Raw genomic sequence first — 23,621 nt, forward strand, 5'->3', positions numbered from 1 at the left:
AAATTGTTTTGAACTCCCTTGGAAAAAAAAAACCCCAGAATCATTTTTATCTTTAAAAAATGTATGGCATGATAATACATTGCAGAAATCCTGTTTTGGTATTTACAGATGAAAAGCATGAATAAAGTTTCAATATAATTGGAAAGGCAGAAAGAATTAACGTTTTGTAAGCTGCAGATACTATCAACACATTTTTTAATAACAAAAATGGACAAGACCCCAATTTTTATTAAAGATGGATTGACGAAAATAAATCAAACTTGTGAGCAAAATTATACTATAACACAAATATCCTTTGGTGTAGGGCTTTTTCTATTTCTGGTTGAAAATGCCAAATAAAGATTTAATGGCATTGATGGCATTCTCATTGATAAATGATTCATCAAACCTTTTAAGCAGTGGCTCAAATTGCTCTGAGTTTTTTAGATTGGCCAGGTCTGGATCCGTCCGGATTCTCTGTTTAACACAAAATTAACAACAAAGTTCGGTTAAAAGTCTCGGCATCGGCTAAAAACTCGACACCAATGTAATGCAACGCAATTGATTATCACCTTAAAGTCTTCAAATCCTGCCTCCAAGGCATCTTCAAGTGCTGATAGACCAGCTTGAATCTGTAAACATTTCCAATGTATTACAACCATATGAGGTGCACATTGCATTAACATTATATTACAACCTGTATGATATTATTCTCAATGTTAAATGAAGATATTAAGAGATGAATGATATTAGCTATACCAAGGAATCAAGTATGGGAAAGATGCAAGGAAATTTTGCTTTTATCAACCTACCTGATTAAGCTTTGCATAACAGCAAGCAACATTGTAACTTGCTACTGCTGCTTCATTAGGCTCTGGCTTTGATCCCAGTACAGACTCGAATTTCTCCAGCGCTTGCTCGTAATTGCCGCTCCTTCCCGATGATAGAAAACGAACAAGATATTTAGTGCTTAAATATAATTGGATATGTGGTGAAGTATGATATAAGCATGAGCAAAGGATAAGTAAAGTTCTGAGATTAAGTCACAACAGACTTGTATAGTTGCAACCCTTCACGAAGATCCGTTTCCCTGCGTTCTTTTTGTTCCTTTTTCCTCATATAGTTTTGCATCTGAGATTCAAGCAGCAAGTTGCAGACATTATATTGTTGTTATGATACAGAAAGTTTTATTACTTTAATATACAGTGAAGGTTACAAAATGATAGGAAAAGTACTACGTACTTGGATTTCCCTCACTCTGTCACTAATTACACCTGAGTTCCTCTCAGCTCTAATAATCTCCTTCTCTGTTAATTCGCCTCCTTCATCAACCTTCCCTGGAAAAACATACAAGAAATGCTGACATTTTTTAGCTTATGATGCAGTGTTCATAAGGGGAAATTTAATTATGAACAAAGGATAATGACTTACCATATCTTTTCTGCATTTTCATAAGCAATGGACCAATTCTCTGGCGGATGGTGTACATTGTCCTCCCATATTCGGCAGCCGGCCATATTTCTGTTCCAAACACTGCACTGCATTCCCATAAAGGGTTCATTAAGTCACCTTCTAATTTTAATACTCTATGAGACCGAGAGCTTGAACATTAACCAGATATTCAATTACAACACTCAGTGACAAAATTTGATTCATGTGATAAAAATGGTTGAAGTTGTGAGAAAGGGTCACGGTGAAACATTAATCCGAGGCAAATTGCCCATAAATTGACACTGGTAGAGTCTTTTGATGGGCAGCTGGCAATCTTTCATTTCATTTTTAACACATAGTGTGGCAATGCCTTCTAAAGTCCACACCTCTTAATTAGTAATAGTAGGTTGGCTATGGGTGCTATCAGCAGGTTTGCTTTTGCTAATGAAAGAAAATGAATAGAAAAGCTAACCTGGTGGCAAGTACTTTGTCCCCAACGGTGAAAACCCCAGCCTTGTCAGCAGCTCCACCAGGCTGAATAGCATCAATGTAAGTCCCACCATCTCTGCCTTTTCTGAATTTGAGCCCATAAGGCTGCTCAATCTCTACCTCATACTCCTCGTACTGCTGCTCTTCCTGCTCTGTGGTTTGGGACTCACCTTCCGATGCTTTCGCTACCAAAATCCATGGCTTTAGCTGCTCCTTGCCACTGCAGAAAGACGCTGAACACTTGCTGTTAAATCTAACTCCTACATGCCTGGTTGAAGAAAGGAGAGGTTGAGTGGCTCTGTGTAAGGGTGAGCAAGTGTTAGAGCAGAGATAGGAGGGATAAGTGGTGGGAGCCAAAGCCATGGTTGTATTGCTATTTGCTACGCTAACAAAACAGAAGGTTTTTTAACTTTTGAGTGGCTCTGGTAACAGTGAGCAAGTGTTAGAGCAGGGATAGGAGGGATAAGTGGTGGGAGCCAATGCCATGGTTGTATCACAGGAATGATATGATTGGTCGGAAACCAGATGTGGATTGGATTCGTTAATTTTCTATTGAACCAAATGAAAACACGTGGCACTCCCAGATCCAGCAATTTCTTCCCATACGTATAAAAAAGGAAAGAGATTTACAGTATATTTCACTATCCAAACCAAAGAGAAAGAAACTCCCACATTCAAGAATGGAAAAAGAACAGACTTTTATAGAAGTATTGTATCAGGTCGAAAAAAAGGAAAAGCCAAAGAAGAAATATAGCAGGGGGGCAGTGTGAGAGTTTATGAATTCTCCTTTCCAAGAATTGGCAGAGCGAAAGAGAGGGGTTTTATATGGTTCCTGAAATAATTGCCACAGTAAAACTTACCTACTTTAATGCAGCCACCTATGTTCTCAGCTGAAAAACAATATATATATATATGAAAAAGAAATCAGCGCAGTGCATCACCCAAAGACGGGGAGACCTTAAAAGAAGGGACAAGAAAAATATCTCTCTCCTCCACTTATATCACTCAATGGTCTACACAGCTATTGAACAAAAGATAATAATTTCATTCATAACAGAGAATTACAAGAGGATTTTGAGATAATCAGGAATAGAGAAATTCCAAAAAGGGGATAAGAGCCTAACTTAGTTCTCTTTACCACCCAGTCAGCTACTCTATTTCTTGATCTCAGTACATTATTGTTGGAATAAATTTTCCTGTAAATTAAAAAAAACAAAAATAAATATTAGCAGAAGAAAAAATAGAAATACTTGTTGGTAAAGTTAATTTTTTTTATTGAGGGGAAGTGTTGTTTAAATACATGCAAAAAATAATAACCACACCCTAGAATCAAGACACTACCGGATTTCATGATCAACAAACTTAAATAAAAAACAGTAAAATTTGTTTTGACCAAATCTTGCAGCAGTTGAAGCACAACTTCAACACTCCTCCTTGCTTTGGTTGCTGCAAACTTCAAGTTTCTCAAACTTGTTTCTTGGCAAGGGTTTTGTAAATATATCAACTAGTTGAAATTCAAATTTGCAGTACTTTAAACCAACTAAACCTTCCTTCTGCACTTCTCTAAGAGAAAATAATTTGATATTGAAGTGTCTCGTTTTCCGATGAAAAACAAGATTGTTAGAGATAGAAATTGAAGCTTGATTATCAACGAACACTTCTATGCATCCTTCTTGTTTCAGATTCAAATCCACTAAAACTTTTCTTAACCACAAAGCTTGATTGATAGCAACTAGCTGTAATAAATTCAGCTTCTGTTGTAGATTGTGACACCGTATTATGCTTTTTGCAGCACCATGAGAACACCCGAATCAAACTTGAAACAGTAACCTGAAGTGCTTTTCATATTATCAAGTGAACCTCCCTAATCACTATCTTGATTTGCACAAAATCTGGTTCCATAATCCAATGTTCCTCTCACATATCTAAGGACTCTTTTAGCAATTGTAAGATGTGTTTCAATTGCACAATTCATAAATCTGGATAATAGACTTATAGAATGTAAGATATGAAGTCTTGTATTCGTTAGATACATCAGGCAATCAACTAAACTTCTGTAGAAGGTTTCATCGACTTTTTCAGCTTCATCTTCTTTGCTCAACTTCTCCTTTTAACACATTGGAGTATCTACACTCTTGCATCCATCCATTCTGGATTTTTTCAGAATTTCCTTAGCATACTTCTTCTAACCAATGAACACTTCTTCATTTTTCTGCTTTATTTCCATTCCTAGAATGTAAGTCATTTCTCCCAAATCCGTCATCTCGAAAGTTTGATCCATATCTTCTTTGAACTTTCTTACAAGTTCTTTATTACTTTTTGTGACCAACAAATCATACACATATAAGGAAACAATAATAAAATTGATTTCATTACCTTTTATGTAAAGGGTAACTTCATTGAGACTTCTTTTGAAATCCAATTGCATTAAGTGTTTATCAATTCTGTTGTACCACACTCTTGGCACCTGTTTCAGGCCATACAAGGCTTTCTTGAACAAGTACACATCATCTTCTTGCCCTTTCACAACAAAACCATCAGGTTGCTCAACATAAATCTCTTTCTCCAAGAAGCCATTCAAGAATGTTGCTTTAACATCAAGTTGATAGCCTTTTCAGCCCTTTTGTGCAGCTACAGGAGCAAAACTATTAGAAAATCAACACAAAAAATCTGAGCATACCCTTTTACAAAAAGCTTAGCTTTATGCTTGTTGATTGAGACATCAAGATTCAGCTTGGTTCTAAATACACAGTTCACTCCAATCACTTTTCTATCTATAGATATTTTTACGAACTTCCATATTTTATTTTATACGATCATCATAAGCTCCTCCTTCAGTGTTGTAATCCATTTTGGATCCTTCTCAACCACCTAGTAATATATTGGTTCGAGTACAACCACATTGCATCTTTGGTAAATATCAAAAAGTGACCTTATACCTCTAACGGGCATATCATCAACCAACTCATCTTCCTTGAGTTGCAATTCTGAAACTTGGTTAGGTACCATAGCTACTTGTTTTCCTACCCAATTCTACTCATCATTCTTCTTGAAATGAACATCTCTGCTTAACAAAACTTTCTTAGTGTTTGGTTGGAAAATTTTGTAAGCTTTTGAGATTCTATTGTAGCCAACAAAGATCCCTACTTTCACCTTTTTAGCTAATTTATCCATTTTGATCTGAGGAACATAAACAAAGCACAAGCATCTGAATACTTTGAGATTTTTCAGAGAAGTTTTAAAACCATACTAGACTTCATATAGAGTTATTCTTGCAACAGCTTTGTAGGAAGCCTATTGAGAAAGAAAATTACAGTGTACGCCACTTCTACCCAATATTCCCTTGGAAATTCTTCTCAGACATCAAACATCTAGCCATCTTTATTATGGTACAATTCTTTCTCTCGCTGACTCCATTTTGTTGTGGAGTGTTTGGAGCAACGACTTGATATTCAATCCCCGTTTCATCGCAGAAAATATTAAATTGATTAGAGGTATACTCCTTGCCATTATCAAATCTCAAAGCTTGAATTTTGTGTCCACTTTGTGTTTCAATCCATTGCTTGAATTGCAAAAATACACCAGCAAATTCTGACTTGAATTTAAGAAAATAGATCAAACACATTCAAGAGTAGTCATCAATAAAGATAAAAAAAACCTACTTCCATTGAGAGATGGGATGTTGTGAGGTCCAGCCAGATCAGTGTGTATCAATTGCAACTTTTCAATAGCTCTCCAAGTTGATTACTTAAATGGCAGTCTCAATTGTTTTCCTTGTTGGCAAGCTCTACAATCTGGAATTTCAGATTCAAGACAAGGGAGACCTTTAACCAATTCCTTTCTTTGAAATTTCACAACATTTGTTGCAAAGAATGCGGCTTGCTCCTCCTCTAATGGATCAAGTGCAAAGCTCTTCCCTTTCATTTTTATTTTGAATACATCGTTTTAATTTACATATTTGATTAAACAGTGATTTGTTTCAAAGATAACTTTGAAACCCTTTTGAATTAACTGGAAAACACTCAACAAATTTTGACTGATGTTAGGTACAAATAACACTTATTTGATCAATTTTGTACATAAAATGCTTTCAATTGCAGCTGTGCATTTTCCCTCGACTGCATTATACTCTTCATTTCCAATATTTACTTGGGAAACTATTGAAGTATCCAATTCTTTGAAGAGATCACGATCAAAAGTTATATGGTTTGTACATCCACTATTAATGAGCCACTTCTCACTTGAATGAAAGATTGCAAAGCAAGTGGCCACAAAGAATTGCTCCTCCTCCTTTCCATCAACAACTAGAGCAACACTCTTTTGTCGCAAATTCACTTGTGCAACAACCTTTTGCTGAGTATCGCTTTTGAAAATTCTTTGATGATGCCCCATCTTCTAATTTTTTCACATTATTGGTCTAGCTTTCTCCCGCAATTGAAAGGCAGATGACCTTTTCTTCCACAGTGTTTACAAGAAGGAAAATTAGATTTTGTTCCCTTATTTGTAATGGAAGAATCAGAACCTGAATTTCCTTTCTTGTTCTTATCATGTTTCTTTCCCTTTCCTCCTCGATTGTACTAACAGCCAATGCACCTTCAATAGACCCTTCAGATCTCATGAACCTTCTCTGCTTTTATGCTTGCAAAGCATTCATCAATTTTGCCAAACTAGCCTCTAACAGATCTTTAGTGTTTTCCAATGGGAAGACGGTAGCTTCAAATCTTTCGGGAATAATTACAAGAATTTTTTAACTAATCTGGAATCAGGAAATTTAGATCTAAGTAATCTTACTTTGTTTGCGATTCCAAGCATTTTGTCAAAGTACTCCTTCACCGTCTCAGAGTCTTTCATCTTTTGGAGTTTAAACTCTCAAATCAAGCTCATCATTTTCATTCCTTTAATCCTTTCCTCTCCTTCATACTCCTCCTTCAAGAAATTTCAAACTTCAAAGACTGACTTTATTATCATGATTCTAAAAAATATTTTAGATGAGACTGCAACATATAACGTAGCTCTTGCCTTCGATTTTCTTGATTTCCTCCCCTTGTGATTCTTTATTTGCGCCATAGTCAATTGGTAGGTAAAGGAACTCCGTAGTCCTCTTCCACAACTTTCCAAAGATCGTTTGCCTCTAGATGAGCCTTAATCCTTGTTGCCCAGACATGGTAACCTTCACCATTGAAAATGGGTTGTACAAGTGCAGCGAAAGGGATTTTTGTATCCATAAAAGAATAAAGAAGACAAAATATCTTCCCTTAGTTACAGGTCCTCAAGAAGATATCTCAGATACCAATTTGTTGGAATAAACTTTTCTGTAACTTAAAGAAACAAAGATAAGACTAGAGAGAGAAAAACAGATAGAAATAGTTGTTGTTAAAGTAATTTTTTTTTATTGAGCTGAAGTGTTGTTTAAATACATGAAAAAATAACAATCATATCTTAAAATCAAGCAACTGCCAGATTTCATGATCAAGAAACCCCTAAAATCAGCAACAATAATGAAATGGTTTCAAAATGAGAAAATTAGTAAAATTTGTTTTGTCTAAAGCTTGCAACAGTTGAAGCACAACTCTAACAATTATTGAAGCAAACAAAACCTATAACAATAGTTTGTGAAATGATATCGCCAACAATAACGAAATTAGTCTGACTGAGTATGACATGTTGCCATCCATTATGATTAATCAACATGGAACCTAACCTAATCACCCTGGCAATTTTCAGCCACAAATGCGTTCAACGATTGTGCTTGCGCATTGATTCCATCTAAAATTTCACCCTGGCAATTTTTAGCAATTTTTGTCACTCCTACAAGGTTAGAATTACTGGAAAAAAAAGGTCTCACAATTGATCTTGATGGCATTGGAAGGAGGAGGTGACCAAAGTGGGCATGAAGATAAGGTGTTGCCAATAGTTCTAGAAAGGGGGAGAGAGCATTTTCTTGGAATTTCGTGAACTTGTTCGTGATGCAATTCCAAATTTGAATTAGATTGTGACACCCTAAACCCAGCTGGGACGGTTCGACCCAAATTTCAAACATTACATTAGCCACTAGAGTGACTCTCCGTACCAGTCAACCAATACACCGCAAACCAGCCATCACACCAATTTAAAACATGCATGAATAAGTACATTTAATCAAACAATCCTAAAACATGCTTTGATCACCATAATTCGACGAAAAAGGACCAGGGGTAAAATCGTCATTTTTGCATATCATTAACGTTAAATACTTAAATCATAAATTTGGACCAATCTGTGTCCTGGGCATTTTATTTTAAATCATTTGTGAAAAATTTAGTTCAAAAATATTTTTAAAAACTTACTTCCAAAACGAAGTTTAGGGACTAGATTATAATTTTTTTCAAAATATAAAAAAAATTAAGAAATTGAAGCTACTATACTAGAATTCGAGAAATAAAGTTAATACATGAAAATTTTGAAATATTTTTTTCTAATTACATCAACAAGAATTAATTTGTACTAAAAAAAGAAACAAATACCTACACACCTACGAACACCTAGCTCATGACAACCCCTATTTAGAATTCCTACCAGTCCGCATCATCCTGGCGAACCCCAGCTTCCCTGTGAGCCCCCATCCTTTGGTGAGTTCTATGCTTGGCGAACACCTATGGCAGACAACCCTATGGCATACTCTTATATGCATAGTGCGAACCCTATCTCATAATGGCATGTGAGCCTTAAAGTATGTGTGAGCCTATATGTATGCAAACCTGTTATTGTACGAACCCTATGAAAATATGCAAGCTAAAAATTGCGACTGTCTTAAACGATGTACTTGGGTGAGCTCACTTGTGCAAACTACCTTTGTCCACCCTCACCTATGCAATCACCTAACGCTACTACTTGCAAACCCTACGACGAACTTGCATTTGAAGAATCACTAAGGCAAACTCCTATAGAGAACATACTTTTACAGACCTTTTGGCAGACACTTTAGTGAACCCTTATCATATTCTATGTGTGAGCCCTTACTTAGTGCGTGCCCTTAATTTGTGCAAGTTTAAATGCGACGTGCGAACCTAGTATCATGCGTGCGTATACACTTATGTGAGCTTAAACACTTGTGCAAGCCTATGAGTGTACGAACCCTTGCATTATGCGAACACTTACATTGTGTGTACCCTCATGATATGTGAACCTTAACATAAGGTGTACGCGTGCCCAGGTAATATTCGAACTACTATGTACACTCACCTATGCGAACCCCAAACGAAAGCTCACCTTAACTCGACAGTCTAACAACCTATCACCCTATTGCATTCTACAAGCATATTTCAAGTAGCATAGACACACACAAACATTTATAAAAGTCTTTATACAATTTATAAAAAGTCCTATAACAACACAAAAAATAAAATAAAATCTAGTCCCTCAAGTTTTCACACCCACATTCGCATCCTTTGAGGACTAAAAACCCCTTTCACCTATACAACCAAGGTGCCTTTGCCTTTGGATCACCAACTTGCTCACTTCACCAATTCACTCCAATTATGTCATTGTAAAAATAATCACAAAAGAGTGTGAGCTTAACCAAGCTCAATGAGTATTCAAGATGCTACAATAATCCACAAATACAAGAGTTAAAAACAAGCATGCTAGACACAATTAACACATGACATCATCAACATCATAGCATATTGACACATTGGCTACTTGTGAAATAAAAATACATGCTAAAATACTCATTAGATACACGGATCTCCATGACCTCGTACTTGACTCATAGAGTCTATCTCAGACCCATAAAGTGTATAATGAAGCTAGCACTCTCCTATGCACCAACATGACCCATGAATAGAGCAATGCTCTACATCCCCTTATCCCTCCATATGTCACAACATCAAACACATATATGAGTACTCAAATCTTATGGCATGCCAACTATATCCAATGTTTTCAAAGGTTTACAAGGCCAATATATCCCTTTCACACATTAATTTTCTGGTTTTTGCACACTCACACATCATATTCATATGACTTGTCACTTTTACATAATGCACCTCATGTGCAAACACTTTGCTCAATAAGCCAAATACACTTGTACATAAAACCAGTTGCTCACAAGGCATACTCAGTCATATAATCAACACATATATTCACATTACACACTTGTACATATCACAACACATGCAAACTTACTTATAAAAATAACAAAGTTCAAGTAGGAACACTTACTCTTAAGACTTATATTAGATAATTATACCACCTAAGCCCCCTTCAACTCATTTATTTGCACATCAATTATAGCACATAAGACTACTCACCTTAGTAACTTGCTTGCACAACAAAGCTCAAGTAAGCTTTTGTTTCCCTTTTTCCTTGCTTGTGGAGGCTCCCAATTGAGTTGGAACTTCACATAAACATTAAACATAATACAAAGGCATTATAAACAATGTCAAACACATTTAAATCCCTCCAAAATCACAAATCACAACTTACTAACTTCTTTACTGAAAACTTAACTAGTTTTTATCAAAATAGATGTTTAACCACTCGAATCTCATTTCTAAGCTTAGATTTCAACTTCATATATCCTAAATTCACCTAATTATAGACCTAAACCATCAATTTTATCTAATTACACAAATCTAATTTTTCCAAAAAAATCAAGCTTATTTGAACATTAAAAAGGGGAAAATGTTCAGTTTGTTTAAATCACCAAAGAATTTGTTAAGTTCATATCAAATACATTTCAATTACATAAAAATGAGTTAGAAATCACTTTAAAATTGAATCTTATCTAATTAATATGAGATCCACCATTTTCAAGCCAAAAATCAACTTAAAAACACTTGATCTATTGAAATCTTAATTAAATCATTTAAAACTCGAATTGAAATAATAAACCACTTAGTTTAATCATAAAAAGTCAAAATCTCACCTCAACTTGACAAAAATGACGAGTTTAAAATCAAATTCAAGCTAGGACGTGCGAAGAACAATAGAGAATTTGAGGATAAAAACTTGATTATTCTTTAAAATTGAAAGCGAAATTTGTGTTTAAGGAGCTTAAGATTCAAAAAGGATGAATCAATCTTGGGAGAAAAACTCTAATTTGGTGTTTGGGAAAATTTCAAAATGAAATGTGAAATGGGAGGGAAGGAATGGTGGGGGTTGTTAAATAGGCAACAACTTTTAAAAAACTGAACCATTGCCCATTTAACCACCTTCAGTTTCTTCCCTTTTTCAAATAGGTCCTTTGTTCAATTAAAACTTATTTTCTAAATATTTTCAAATTCGATCTTGTTTTTAAAATCCATTTTAACCAAATTAATTCTCAGACACTTAATTTTAATATTTTAATTAATTATCTAACCTAATTATGATTCCTGGTTCATTAACCCGTGATTTACTGACTCGATTCTATTAGTCCAACTTTTAGGTGTGACATGGATCATCCTTAATCCCTCAAAAAATCTATTTGTTCCTTGAATTCCATATATTCCATGAAAGTCAAGCCATGAGGCTAGTTCCAAGGAAGCCACCAAAGATTGGCAAAATCGTCATTCACTTTCCCCAACTATGTAACAGTTGAGCAAAACCCCATGAGAACCGGAGTATGATGGAAGGAATATGCTCTCCATGAAGCTTGAGAAATGAGACAAAAGAATAATATGTGCTCAATTGGTTCATTCGCCTCTCTACATCTTGAACATCCTTGTGATGTGCAGTCTTCTGCTTATATTTTCATTCGAAGCTAATGAATTATGGCAAGCTCTCTACATGAAAGTTTTAATTTTTTGTAGAGTTTTTAGCTTCTAAATAGAGGACCATTTCAAATTATGCTCATTCAGTTCTTTGCTCATTCCTACTGGTTGTGGCGTAGTCTCGACACTAATCAAAATGTGATATCCCAATTTAACATTGTATACATTATCTGTCTCAATTCGTTGTAACAAATTAAACTACTTTTTGTACTTAATGAGCTCGTAGGAAAGCAATTCAGTTATGTTTTTTTATCTTTCATTTTTAGTCCTTAGATAGTAAAATGAGAAGTTTCGATAATTTATATGACCTTATAGGCCAAAAGAGGCCTAAAGGTAGACTAACATGCTCGGTGAGTGTGTAGGACATTATTCAAAGGCACGAAGTTAGTGCACTACCTACGATGTTCCAACACAGAGCTAGGATGCCACAATAAAGAAAAAGAAATATAAAAGGAGTGGACTACCTTTGGTGTTGCAACATAGCCATAAGGTGTCACGACAACCCTAAAGACATGCCTAAGCCAGTAGACTGCTAGAGGGTGTTGCGACACCGATGTGACAAGGCCAATTAATGAGCTAAGGGTATTTTTTCCACACAACAATCTTTAATGCCAAACAGTCAGTCGAATTAGGTCAATGACCGATGGCCAACCCTAGGCTTATAATTAAGATTTCTCTTCATAGTTTATGGACAATTTTTACTTAGTTAAATTTTTTTGTTTCTTGTTTAGTTTTATTTCTATTTGTAGTTTAGGTTTCTTTTTAGTTGTAATCGTAGTTTAGTTCTTATTTCTTTCTTCGTAGAATCCAGCTTGTGGATCTATCAAGCTCTTTGGTGGATTATCATTTGCACATTATAAATACATATCAAGACTTTTCTTAAGTCTTTTTTGATCTATTCTTAATGTTTATCTCTTTAATCAAGTCTATGATGTTTGTTAAATCTATGGGGAATTAATCCGGTAATGGGAGATTAACGAGTGGATGTAGGATTAATTAGATTCTATGTAGGGTTTCCTAACAGATCAGCTAGTTGGGATAGGAATAACTTAAAACCCTAGGCTTGATGACCTTAGGAAGTCATATAGGTTGGAATGAACCCAAAATTGGTATTGCCTATCCGTAAAAACCTTACCCTAATCCTCTCTATACTATGAGGTCGAAAGATAATTAGTTCTTGTCGACTCATTAGATTAGTGAGAGGTCGAGAGGCCCTGGTACGTTAGTGACTAGCTGATTGGGTAGAACTCGATATAAGAGTTAAGTATGAACACTGAAGCAAGTTAGTCTTCTGTCATTAGATTTGATAAAATCTACAATTTGTTTTCCTTATTTGTTTTTATGTTCTCTTGGTATATTAATAAATTATTATTTTCCATCACCTTAGGAATAATCGTAATATAGTTTAAGTAAATTAGTAATTAGACCCATTATAGTAGAAATTAGGATTAGTTTAGTCTCACCTCCCTTAAGTATGATCTTCGGAGTACTTCCATTCTTCGTTGGATAACTATATTACAACCTGACACGTATACTTACGGAAACTGCCTGACACTTATATTTGGTTGCAGTATTCACATTCTAGAAGTTAGTACGCCCGAAGGAAGTCAATACCCCCATCATCTAAAAAGTGTCACACCACTTTGTTACTTTGGTTGTTGCCTACTATAAGGATCAACGCAATAGCCTTGGCATCATTCTCATTGAACAATGAGTTTAAAATATCATAATTCAAAATTCTTTTATTCTCTCAAAAAAGATGGTTGACCAATGTAAGACATACTTGAGGTGGTCGGATTGAGGAGACTTTAAATGAGGAGTTGGAGGGGATCCATTTATCCTCCCAGATAAGAATATCCTTCCCATTTCCAACATTCCATCTAAGAACTTTTTTAAGGAAGTCAAGGCCTTCCATAATCTATTCCATGCCCAAAAACGTTATTTCTCCCTTTTTGTCGAAAAAATTGTAGCATTGCGAAAATAGATGCCTTTGAAAATCAATGCAAATTTTGACATTAGATCTTAAATTAGCCTCCAAGCTTGTTTGGCTAGTAAGGCCACATTAAAGGCTTAAAAGTCCCTAAATCTCATTTCTCTTTTTTTTTTCTTTTGGATAGTAATTATCTTCCAAGACATCCAATGTATTGAGCTTTTATATTGATTTGTCCTTAACAACCAAAACTTGTTAAGTGCCATGTTCAATTCATTGCATACTATAGCTTGAAACTAGAAAATTTGCATAATATTAATTGACATGGCTAAAATGACAGCTTTGATAAGAACTTCAAGCCCCGCTTGAGATAAAAATTTTCTTTTCCAGCTTTAATTCGATTGGTAACATTCTCCTTTAGAAAAGATAGACCTTCCTTTTAGCATTTTCCCCATATTGACGACAACCTCAATTATTTTGATCTCTTATCCATTTGAGCCATTCTAAAATCCCCAAGAATGTTACTTTGAATTATGGCATGAGTGTTAGGGGGAGAAGAACACTAACGATTTTTGTAGATTCACAGTTTTCTCACTTGCCCTTTGGAATAAGTCAATGCAATGATAAATAGCGGTAGCATTTTCAACATCTGCTGAGTGAAATAGAAAACAACCATCTGTAAATAATATATAAGCGAGTGACGGCCATCTAGACGTGATACAAAATACTTCAACCAAACTTAAATTTTTAGCCTTGTCAATAAGTTTTGAAAACACATTAGAAATTATATCGCAAAGGGTTAGTGATAACGAATCCCCTTGGAGTGGCCCTCGTTCAAGCTTGACCATACCAACTGCTTCTCCATTAATCATAAACAAGATAGATGTGGTGGAAATAAAAGAAATGATGAGCTTGATCTAATAATCATGGAACCTTATTCTAATCATAATCCTTTCAAGAAAGTCTCATGAGACATTATCATTGGCTTTAACAAAGTTGAGTTTTACAACTCTAACAAATTTCCTGCCCTATTTCCTTTGTTTTATAGCGTGAAAAGCCTCATGTGCAATCAATATATTCTTTTGAATTTATCATCTAGGTTTGAAGGTAGACTTATTTGGAGAAATGATCCTTGGCAAGATGTTTTTCATCCTTGTAGCAAGGATTCTTGCCACTATCTTATACACGAAAATGCAGCAACCAATTAGTCTATAACCATTCACACTTTTGGAATTAAATGTCTTCGGAATAAAAATTGCGTTGGTGGAATTGATCCCCTCTAGCAGGCTATCATTAATAAAGAAGTTCCTCACTAGGTTGCAAACCTCATTTTTAATAGTATTCTAATACTTATGATAAAAAATTCTAGGAAATTCGTTCAGTTTAGGGGCTTTAAGATCTCCTAAATGGAATACCGTCTCTCGAATCTCATCTTTAGTAACTTTTTTCTCCAAGCCACTATTCATTTTATGAGTGATTAGTGGTTTAACAACTTCTACGGCTTCTTCAACCCTTTCCTCTACACGTTCTTGAAAAGAAAGTCAAAATAATTTAGAAAGATCTTTTTCAGCAGTTTTGGGTCGTCTTCCCATTCCCTATTATCCTGCCTGACTTTTGAGATTGCATTTCTTCTTCTGTGATTGATTGTAGTCGTATGAAAAAGCTTGGTTTTGCAATTGCCATAGTTCAACCACTTAACCCATGAACGCTGATGCCAATATAATTCATCTTTCCTCCTTAAGTCATCGAGTTATTTCTTGAGATTCAAAATTCCCTGTTTGAAACTTGTTGTCAGTTGATAACTTTAAAGCTTTTTTATTTTGTTTGTTAATCTTTGAACCTCCTTTTTGGGGTTTCCAAACTTCTTTTTCTTCCAATACATAATTCAAACCTTGGTGGGTTTCATTTTCTCATTAAAAATATTATGTGTATAATGCTAATTGACTCCAATAATTCTTGATTATCTTCTCTATCTCAGCTTCTTCTAACCACTTGGACTCAAAATGGAAAGCCCTTTTCAATTTTTTGAGGGACTTTATCTACATGATAATCGATGTATGATCAGATTGGATTGCTGGCTTTGCTTTCCCAAAAGTATTAAGGAACAAGAAACTCCATTGAAAGTTACAGAAAATCCTATCCATTTTTTCATAAATGCAATCACTACCAATTCTATTGTTAGGCCAAGTGAGTCCTCTACAACTAATTGGCATTTCAAATAAGTTGTAGTTTTCAATCCATTCAGCAAAGTCTCTACAGTCACCAGAATCAGATGAACTTCCCCCAAATTTTTCATTTTGCGACTTTGTCGAATTTAAATCTCCTATGCTACACTGTAACATTTCTTCATCTTGGTTAAGATTAGTGATCTATCGTAATTTGACATGTCAAATTAACTCTCTTGAATACTTAATGAGCTTGTTTTCAAGTAGTTTACAAGTCCTTTTAATTCTTTTTATCGATTATTAGATTGTAGTGTTAATGATAGTTTTTCTTATATTTTACCTTATCTTGAGACCCAATTTGGAAAAAAATCATTGGGAGTCTAATGATTGATTTGAGCTTATATAGGGAGGTGAATAAGGCTAAATATTAAGGAAGATCTCAACTATTCTGGGGTAGCAACACATGTGCATGTGTGTCGCGACACTGACCTTCCATCATCTCGAGAAAGTGAACTTCAACAAAAAACCAACTTGGAGTAACCTGCCGGTGAAGTCGCAACACTAAGTGTATGGTGTTGTGACATTGAGCCCGTGAAGGAACCTAATGCCACTGTTGTCGAGGTCGCGGCACTAGCAAGGTTGTGCCGCGACACAAAGTACCCCTAAGCCAAGCTCATGCCCACTGCCACGAATGTCACAACACCAAAGCCTGGGTGTCGCAACACTGAAGTCTGATGGGTGAAAAACTACAGGGGAAATTGTGTATCTAAACAAGCTCAAGTCACTTTTCATTTAAAATGCATAATTGTCAATGTTAGGTCAAGTATTTTTTACTTATAAATACCACATTATATCAACTATTTGGAAGGTTAGGCTAGTGTAGAAAATGAGGTTAGTCATTAGATAATTTGTACTATTCTTTTCTTAGCTTAGGTTTTCATTTTTATTTTCTCGTCTTTTTTTTCTTCTATTTTTGTTGTAGCATTTTGTTTCTTCATATTTTTTGGAACCTTTAGATGGATATATTGGTGTTCAAACAGTCGGTTCGGTTAATACCTGAACCAAATTACTATTAACTAAATTACCCAAAATGTAAAAAATTTAATCATTAACCGAATCAAAGTTTTTTTCAAATACGTTAATTGAACCGAAATATTTCGATTAATTCGGTCGGTTAACTAAATTTATCAAAATTTATATGTTTTTGTCTTTTGGTTAAAATAAGCATGAAACATATAAAAATACATTGCTAATGTTCATTTTCTTTTCTTTAATAGTTCAAAAAACTTTAAATGGAGGTGAAAATAACAAATAAGACATTAAAAACACTACATAAGTCTTGAAAGTTAACAATGGTAGCACATAATAGTATTCAAAGTTAACAAAAACAACAACAACAAAGCCTTCAAAGTTCAAAATAACAACATAAAAAGTTAAAAACAACCTGGAAATAGAACAATAGCAGAACAAAAGTAGCTCAAAAAAATACTCCAAAAGCAACTAAAAATAAGTCACAAAGGCAACATGTAACTAAAATCTAGTAGTCTTTAATATTCTCTATTTGCATCTATTTTTTCTCCCCAAAAGATCTCCATTTGCATTATCCCTACAAAATATGTGAAAAAAATGAGCAAAAAATATAAATATATGCATTTAAAAATCAAATAATATAAACAAAGGGATTGATTGTAAGTTAACAAGAATAAGATAGCGAGCATACCCTTCACCTGTCGAATTTCCAAAATCTATCGAACTAGGAAGTGTAACATTACCCTCAATAGATGTTGGTTCGGTGGACATTCTGCAAGAATAAAAATTATACAATAGATTAAAATGCATTTATATAAAATATATAAATGGATTAAAATGTATGCACATTTATATACATTTACATATATTGTACCCAATGCATGGCAAAAAACAACCATTTGATAACTAAATTTTACATTTTAATAATTAAATTTTAAATAAAAAAATACTTTAAATCCAAAATATAATTAAATTTTATACGCTTGAATGTCAAAACTTGAAATGAAAACAAAAAGGGTGTTGCTGTCGAGTTGTGATGCTACAGGTGCAAGGTGAAGCTTGAGTTGAACTTGAAAATGAGTAGAAGTAAGCGTTAAGCCAAAAGAAAAGGAAAAAAGAACGACAACAAGAAGACCAATTTGATTGCTAGGGTTTGTTTCTGTTTCATTTTCACTTTTAAATTTATTTTTTTGTTAAATTTTTAATTTTAACTTCTTTTATTCTTTTTGGGTCATGATTGGCTTGTTACATAAAAAAAAACTTGCAGTCCATTGCTTTCATATATTAGGTTATATTAATTATTTATATATTGGGGGTGAACTATATGTATTATATATAATATGTTATTTATTTTGGTTAATTGGCTAATTCTGTTAATTACTTGATTTTGAATCGAATTAATCGATAACCGAAATTTCAGAAAATCATTAACCGACCTTCAACCGAACTAAATTTGACCACCGACCGATTAACCTAATTAGATCGGTTCGGTCTGTTAATTCAATTTTAACCAAACTGTGAACGTCCCTAGATGGATATGGATTAAACTCACGCGCTTCATCAGATTTTTATCTATTAATGAGCATTTTCTCAACCCTTATCTTTTATATTTTATGTCTACATGTGTTAGTTAAAATGTTTGTGTGAAATTTAAGTTTAATTATGTGTTCAAGCGTTTTATTGGTTGATTGATGTGTGGATTACTTAATTAAGTTATTATCTATGTATTGCTTAGTTGTTTGTTCAAGTGTATTAAATTTCATATTACACTAGAATTGACACCTCTAGTAGAAGATTTGGATAGGTGAGACTGAGAGGAGACTCCATTTTATAGGACTTTGATACATTTGTGCCGAATAGTGAGACCAACAGCAGATCTATATGCCTAAGTGAGACCAAGAGGAGAGTTTAAGTGATATCTTTTAGTTTAGGATGAGATTGAGAGGAGATTCCTAGCTAAGAGTGGGAAACAATATAATAATAAGAGATTTATTAGCTTAGTCAGTAATCCATGAATCATTCGACCATCATTTCAATCCATTTGCATTGTTTCTATTAAAACTGAAGAAAGTTAGTTTGGCATTTTATTTTTTAATTTGGATATAGCTTAAATCTCATTTTATTTGGTTGCACTAATAATTTTCGACTCAATTAGATTAGTAATTGGTTAACTCGTAATTAATTTGATAAACAAATTTACCAATTTGATAATCTCTTGGGTTTGATCCTTGGAATTATCCAAAGTACTCCATTGTAACACTATAAATATTACAATTGACCTTTTACACTTGCAGATACATCGCTTTAATTCTAATAGTTTTGTATTGATTTTCAGGCTTAACACACGCACACCGAGGCACGATCAATTAGCAAAATTATCTAAAACAACCTTTTTGTTCTCTCTTTGTGGACAACCATACACGAAAATGAACCACCACTCTTTATAAGATTTGTTGCAAAAAATCCAATTTAAAAACAGCTTTCTTACATAGCGGAAAATAAAAATTTTGAAAACCGAACCAGTTTGTGATATTTATATCAATAAACCCTAGACCAAATTCACACCACTATTTTTGGATAGATGAATCTTTTATCATTGATTAGCTGCAATTCATTATAGTAGATTAAACCATTTTCCATCCTTGAAGAGCTTATATTAAAGAAATTTAATTATGTTTTTACTTAATTTTCCTTTTTAGCTCACCAATAATAAAAAAATGTGATTTGAGTCATTTATATGACCTTAGGGGCCAAAATAGGCCTAAATGGAGGCTAACGTATTCAGTGAGTGTGCAGGACATCATTCGGAGGCATAAGAACACAAGACTAGTCGCAATGTTGCAACACACAGTGTCGATGTCATAACATAGTGAGCGAAGAACTCAAAAGGAGCAAAATTCCTTCAATGTTGCAACATAGACAGAGGGTGTCGCGACACCACCTTGACAAGGGGTATTAATGAGCCAAGGGAATTTTGGTTCGCACAACAAAATTTAATGCAAAAAGGTCTGTTGAATTAGGTAAATGGACGATGACCAACCCTAAGCCTATAAATAAATGGCTCTAAAACACTTCAAAGACAGTTTTTATTCTAGTTTTAGTAGACAACTCTCATTAGTTTTATTTCTAGTTTATTTTGTACTTAGGTTCTTTTAGCATTGTATTTTTACTTTGGTTTCTATCTCATTCTTCAAAATTTGATTTTTGGAGATAATCGACTCTTTGTGGATTCCTGTTCGTGTTATATCAATATTTCAGGATTCTTCTTAAACTCTTTACTTAATTTGTTCTTTATGTTTATCCTTTCAATTAAGTTTATGATGTTTATTATATTCATGAGAAACTAGTCCTTTTATGGGAGATTAGCGAGTACACATGAGAGTAATTAATTTCTATGTAGGGTTTTTTACTGGATTAGTTGGTTGGGATAGGAAGAACATAAAACCATTAAGCCTGACAGCCTTAGGAAGTCATCTAGGTGGGAATGAACCCAAAATTGATATTGTCTATAAGTGAACATCTTACCCCAATCTAGTCTAGACTATGAGATCGAGAGATAAGTAGTTCTTGCCGACTTGTTAGTTTAATGGAAGATCGGGAGATCCTACTAGGTTAAAGAGTAGTTGATTGAGCAGAACCCGAAATAAGAGTTAGTTATGACTACCGAAACAAGTTAGTCTTCCGTCCTTAGAATTGATAAAGTCTACAAATTATTCCCCATCTTTATTTTCATGTATTTTAATCATTTTTTATAAATATGATTTTCATCTCCTCAGGATTCGTCATAATATAATTTAATTAAATTGCTAATTAGATTTGTTAACATAAGATTAGTTTAGTTTTGCCTCCCTTAGGTACAATCCTTGTAGTACTCAAATACTTCGTTGTATAAATCTATATTACAACCTAACTTATATACTTGTGGAAATCGTCTAATGATAATATTTGGTTGCAGGATTTACACTCTAAACATTAGTACGTCCAGAGGTAGTCAAGTTGTTGGCGCCATTGCCAGGGAGGCAACGCCACTAGATTAGTTTTAATTTTTACATTTAATCATATATTTAGGAAATTTTTAAATTATAGATACGATGTTAATTTTTGTTTTTATTTACTTTTATTTTTCTCTACTAACATTTTTTACTTTTCTTTGTGGTTTTAGTGTATGACTCGAAGTAGGAGCACACTTATATAGCCAGCCACTGATCCAAAGAAAATTATTTGTAGAAATAAACTATTGAGATCGAAATACAGCAAAAGAGGGTGAATTGGTGTTTTAAAAGGTTTTTGAAAAATGGTAAAAATCAAACAACTCAAGAAATTATAGTGGTTTGGCCTCAATTGCCTACATCCACTACCTTAGATTTCCTCAACTAAGGATTTCTCAAATCCATTGGATTTGAACTTTTAAGGACAAGGTTTAACTTTAAAAATTCTTATCTTTTCAAAGGTAAGATAGAACCACTTCCTCTTAAGGTTTTCTACCCAAAACTTTAAGTAACACCTCACAAATGAGAGAAAAATAATGATGAATAAGATGATACCTCTAAAAGGTAGATAATCAAAAATTAAACACTCTAACACAAAGTTACAACACTTGAAAGAATACAGAAAACTTAACCCACAAGTGTGTACAATAAATGTTTAGTAAAAGATTGAGAAAGATTGGAAAATTGAGTTCTTGGAAGTTAGGCACTTGTTTCTTGTCTTTTGTTGACTTCAATGGGGAGCCTTGACCTTGTATTTAAGTCCTCTAACAACCTTGTGGTCATTTTTTGCCGTTAGAAACAAATTAGAGTTGTTGCTGTAACACCCCAAACCCGGCTTAAACATTAGGGCAGAATCTGGTGATGTCACTTTGTAACACCCCTTACCCATATTCTACGCTGGAATAGGGTACGAGGCATTACCAGAATAAATACACTTATAAACATATTAAACCGAGTTATAAAATTTCATCCAAATTAAAAACTTTCAAATTATTATCTTCGAGTCGCTAATTAGGGTTTACGAGGCCCAATACATACCTATTTTTATGCTTAATATATCCGTGAAATCAATCCAATATTGAAGAATCCACTTTAATTCAGAATCAATATTAATCACAATCATAAATCTTTTCATGTTATTTTCATATATCACTAACTGAACTTTGAATGTCAATTTAAGAATATGTAATTCACTAACACATTCTGGTATACACAATGTTTAATTGATGAAATCATTTAATTGAGCTAAATTTCATATTCACTCCAAATTTTCTTCTATATCCATAAATGCTTTCACTTACCATTTACCTAACCAATTTCTCGAACCAATCTATCACACAACAATAATACATCACCTGTGCTTCATGAATTCAATGTTCGAATCTTATCACCATCAAATTCATGTCATTCGAATACTTAAAGTTTATTCAAGCATATATTATTACGTTTCATATACCAAGCATATGTCAAAATTACGAATACGTAATCAACTCATTTGTCATTTATTTGACTATCAAATTAGTCTCAAAATTCATAACATTCCATTACTTAAGATATGCCATAAAACACTCCTTTAGCATAAACTAGCACCATGGCCGAATTTTTAGTATGCTATTTATTCGCCTTTTTCCGAATCACATAGCAAAATTTTACAAATATGTATATATTTGAATACTATAATTATGCATCAACTTGCCAACATGCGTTAATTCATGAGCCACTCATGACATCATTTCCTACCAAATATACCACACGCATATGCTATGAAACTTTATTTTCTCTCATAAGCTTACCATGACCAGTAATGCACCAATATAAGCATCACTCCTATTTCAACATTTATCGATTATAATCAGACATTTAACCAATTATACACTATTCATTCATATACTTTATTGTCCTCCTCCTCCTCTCCATCCCACATCCTTTATGTATATAACATGCTTAAATAGCATTACACATAATTTCACTATTCACTTATATTTAAATTCAAAGCTGTCTAGTCGAGTTACAGTCACTAAATTATTTTTATCCAGGGATACAGAGCTCTGAATTAAGTTTCGTTAATTTTCCCTGAAACTAGACTCGCATATCTTCTTACCATAAAATTTTCATAATTTTTGGCTTAGCAAACTAGTACAGTTTATTCTTTAAAGTCACCCCTATTTCACTGCTCAACATCTCTGACCTCTCTTCACTAATAATGAATTATCTCGTTGTACAGAATTCACTAAAAATGAATTATCTTGTTGTACAAAATTCAGATGATATTTCCATTTATTTCCTTTGAAAATAGACTCATTAAGGATTCTAAGAATATAAATTATAACTCATAATTATTTTTGTACAATTTTTAATTATTTTCCAAAGTCAGAACAGGGGATTCCAAAATCAATCCGATCCTGCCTCACTAAAATTCAAATATCTCAAAATATATAACTCTTTTGCTTGCTCTGTTTCTTTTATGTAAAAATAGACTCATTAAGCTTTCATTTCATATCTTATTCACTCTCTAATTCAATTTCCACCATTTTTTGGTGATTTTTCAAAGTCATACTATTGTTACTTTTTCATAATTTCACTTTTTCACTTTCAATCATTATTCAATTCAATTCCACACATATATTCATCATTCAATCACACTTAATTGTTACATGATCTCATGTATTTTCACTCAGTCAATTTCCCGATGAACACTTCGGAATAATAACAGATACACGGTGATTCAGCATACAGCAACCACCCTTTGTAATCAATGATATCCGGTGGGATCAGCACATAGTGATCACCTTATAATTAATGATATCGGTTCACATAGTAGCCTGCACATAGTACTAGACATGTGACCATCACTATCAGATACACGTAGTAGCCT

General features: G+C 33.8%; 1 protein-coding gene across 2 annotated transcripts; it reads right to left on the reverse strand.

Annotated features, from left to right (window-relative positions):
• Nucleotides 1–208: 208 nt before the first annotated feature.
• On the reverse strand, nucleotides 209–4,080 carry LOC107899538 (protein MET1, chloroplastic). Of its 2 annotated transcripts, none has more exons than XM_016825285.2 (7): nucleotides 1,883–4,080; nucleotides 1,411–1,517; nucleotides 1,222–1,316; nucleotides 1,034–1,110; nucleotides 792–912; nucleotides 552–611; nucleotides 209–456 (listed from the first exon to the last, which is right to left on the reverse strand). In XM_016825285.2, exons 1-7 carry the CDS (start codon nucleotides 2,260–2,262, stop codon nucleotides 313–315), a joined length of 984 nt encoding a protein of 327 aa, XP_016680774.1. In that variant the 5' UTR covers nucleotides 2,263–4,080; the 3' UTR covers nucleotides 209–312. The 2 variants fall into 2 exon arrangements, with proteins under 2 accessions (XP_016680774.1, XP_040946680.1); XM_041090746.1 differs by having other exon boundaries at nucleotides 1,411–1,512; nucleotides 1,883–2,394.
• Nucleotides 4,081–23,621: the final 19,541 nt, after the last annotated feature.

Source organism: Gossypium hirsutum, chromosome D04 (assembly GCF_007990345.1).
Source record: "Gossypium hirsutum isolate 1008001.06 chromosome D04, Gossypium_hirsutum_v2.1, whole genome shotgun sequence".
Taxonomy (NCBI): Eukaryota; Viridiplantae; Streptophyta; class Magnoliopsida; order Malvales; family Malvaceae; genus Gossypium; species Gossypium hirsutum.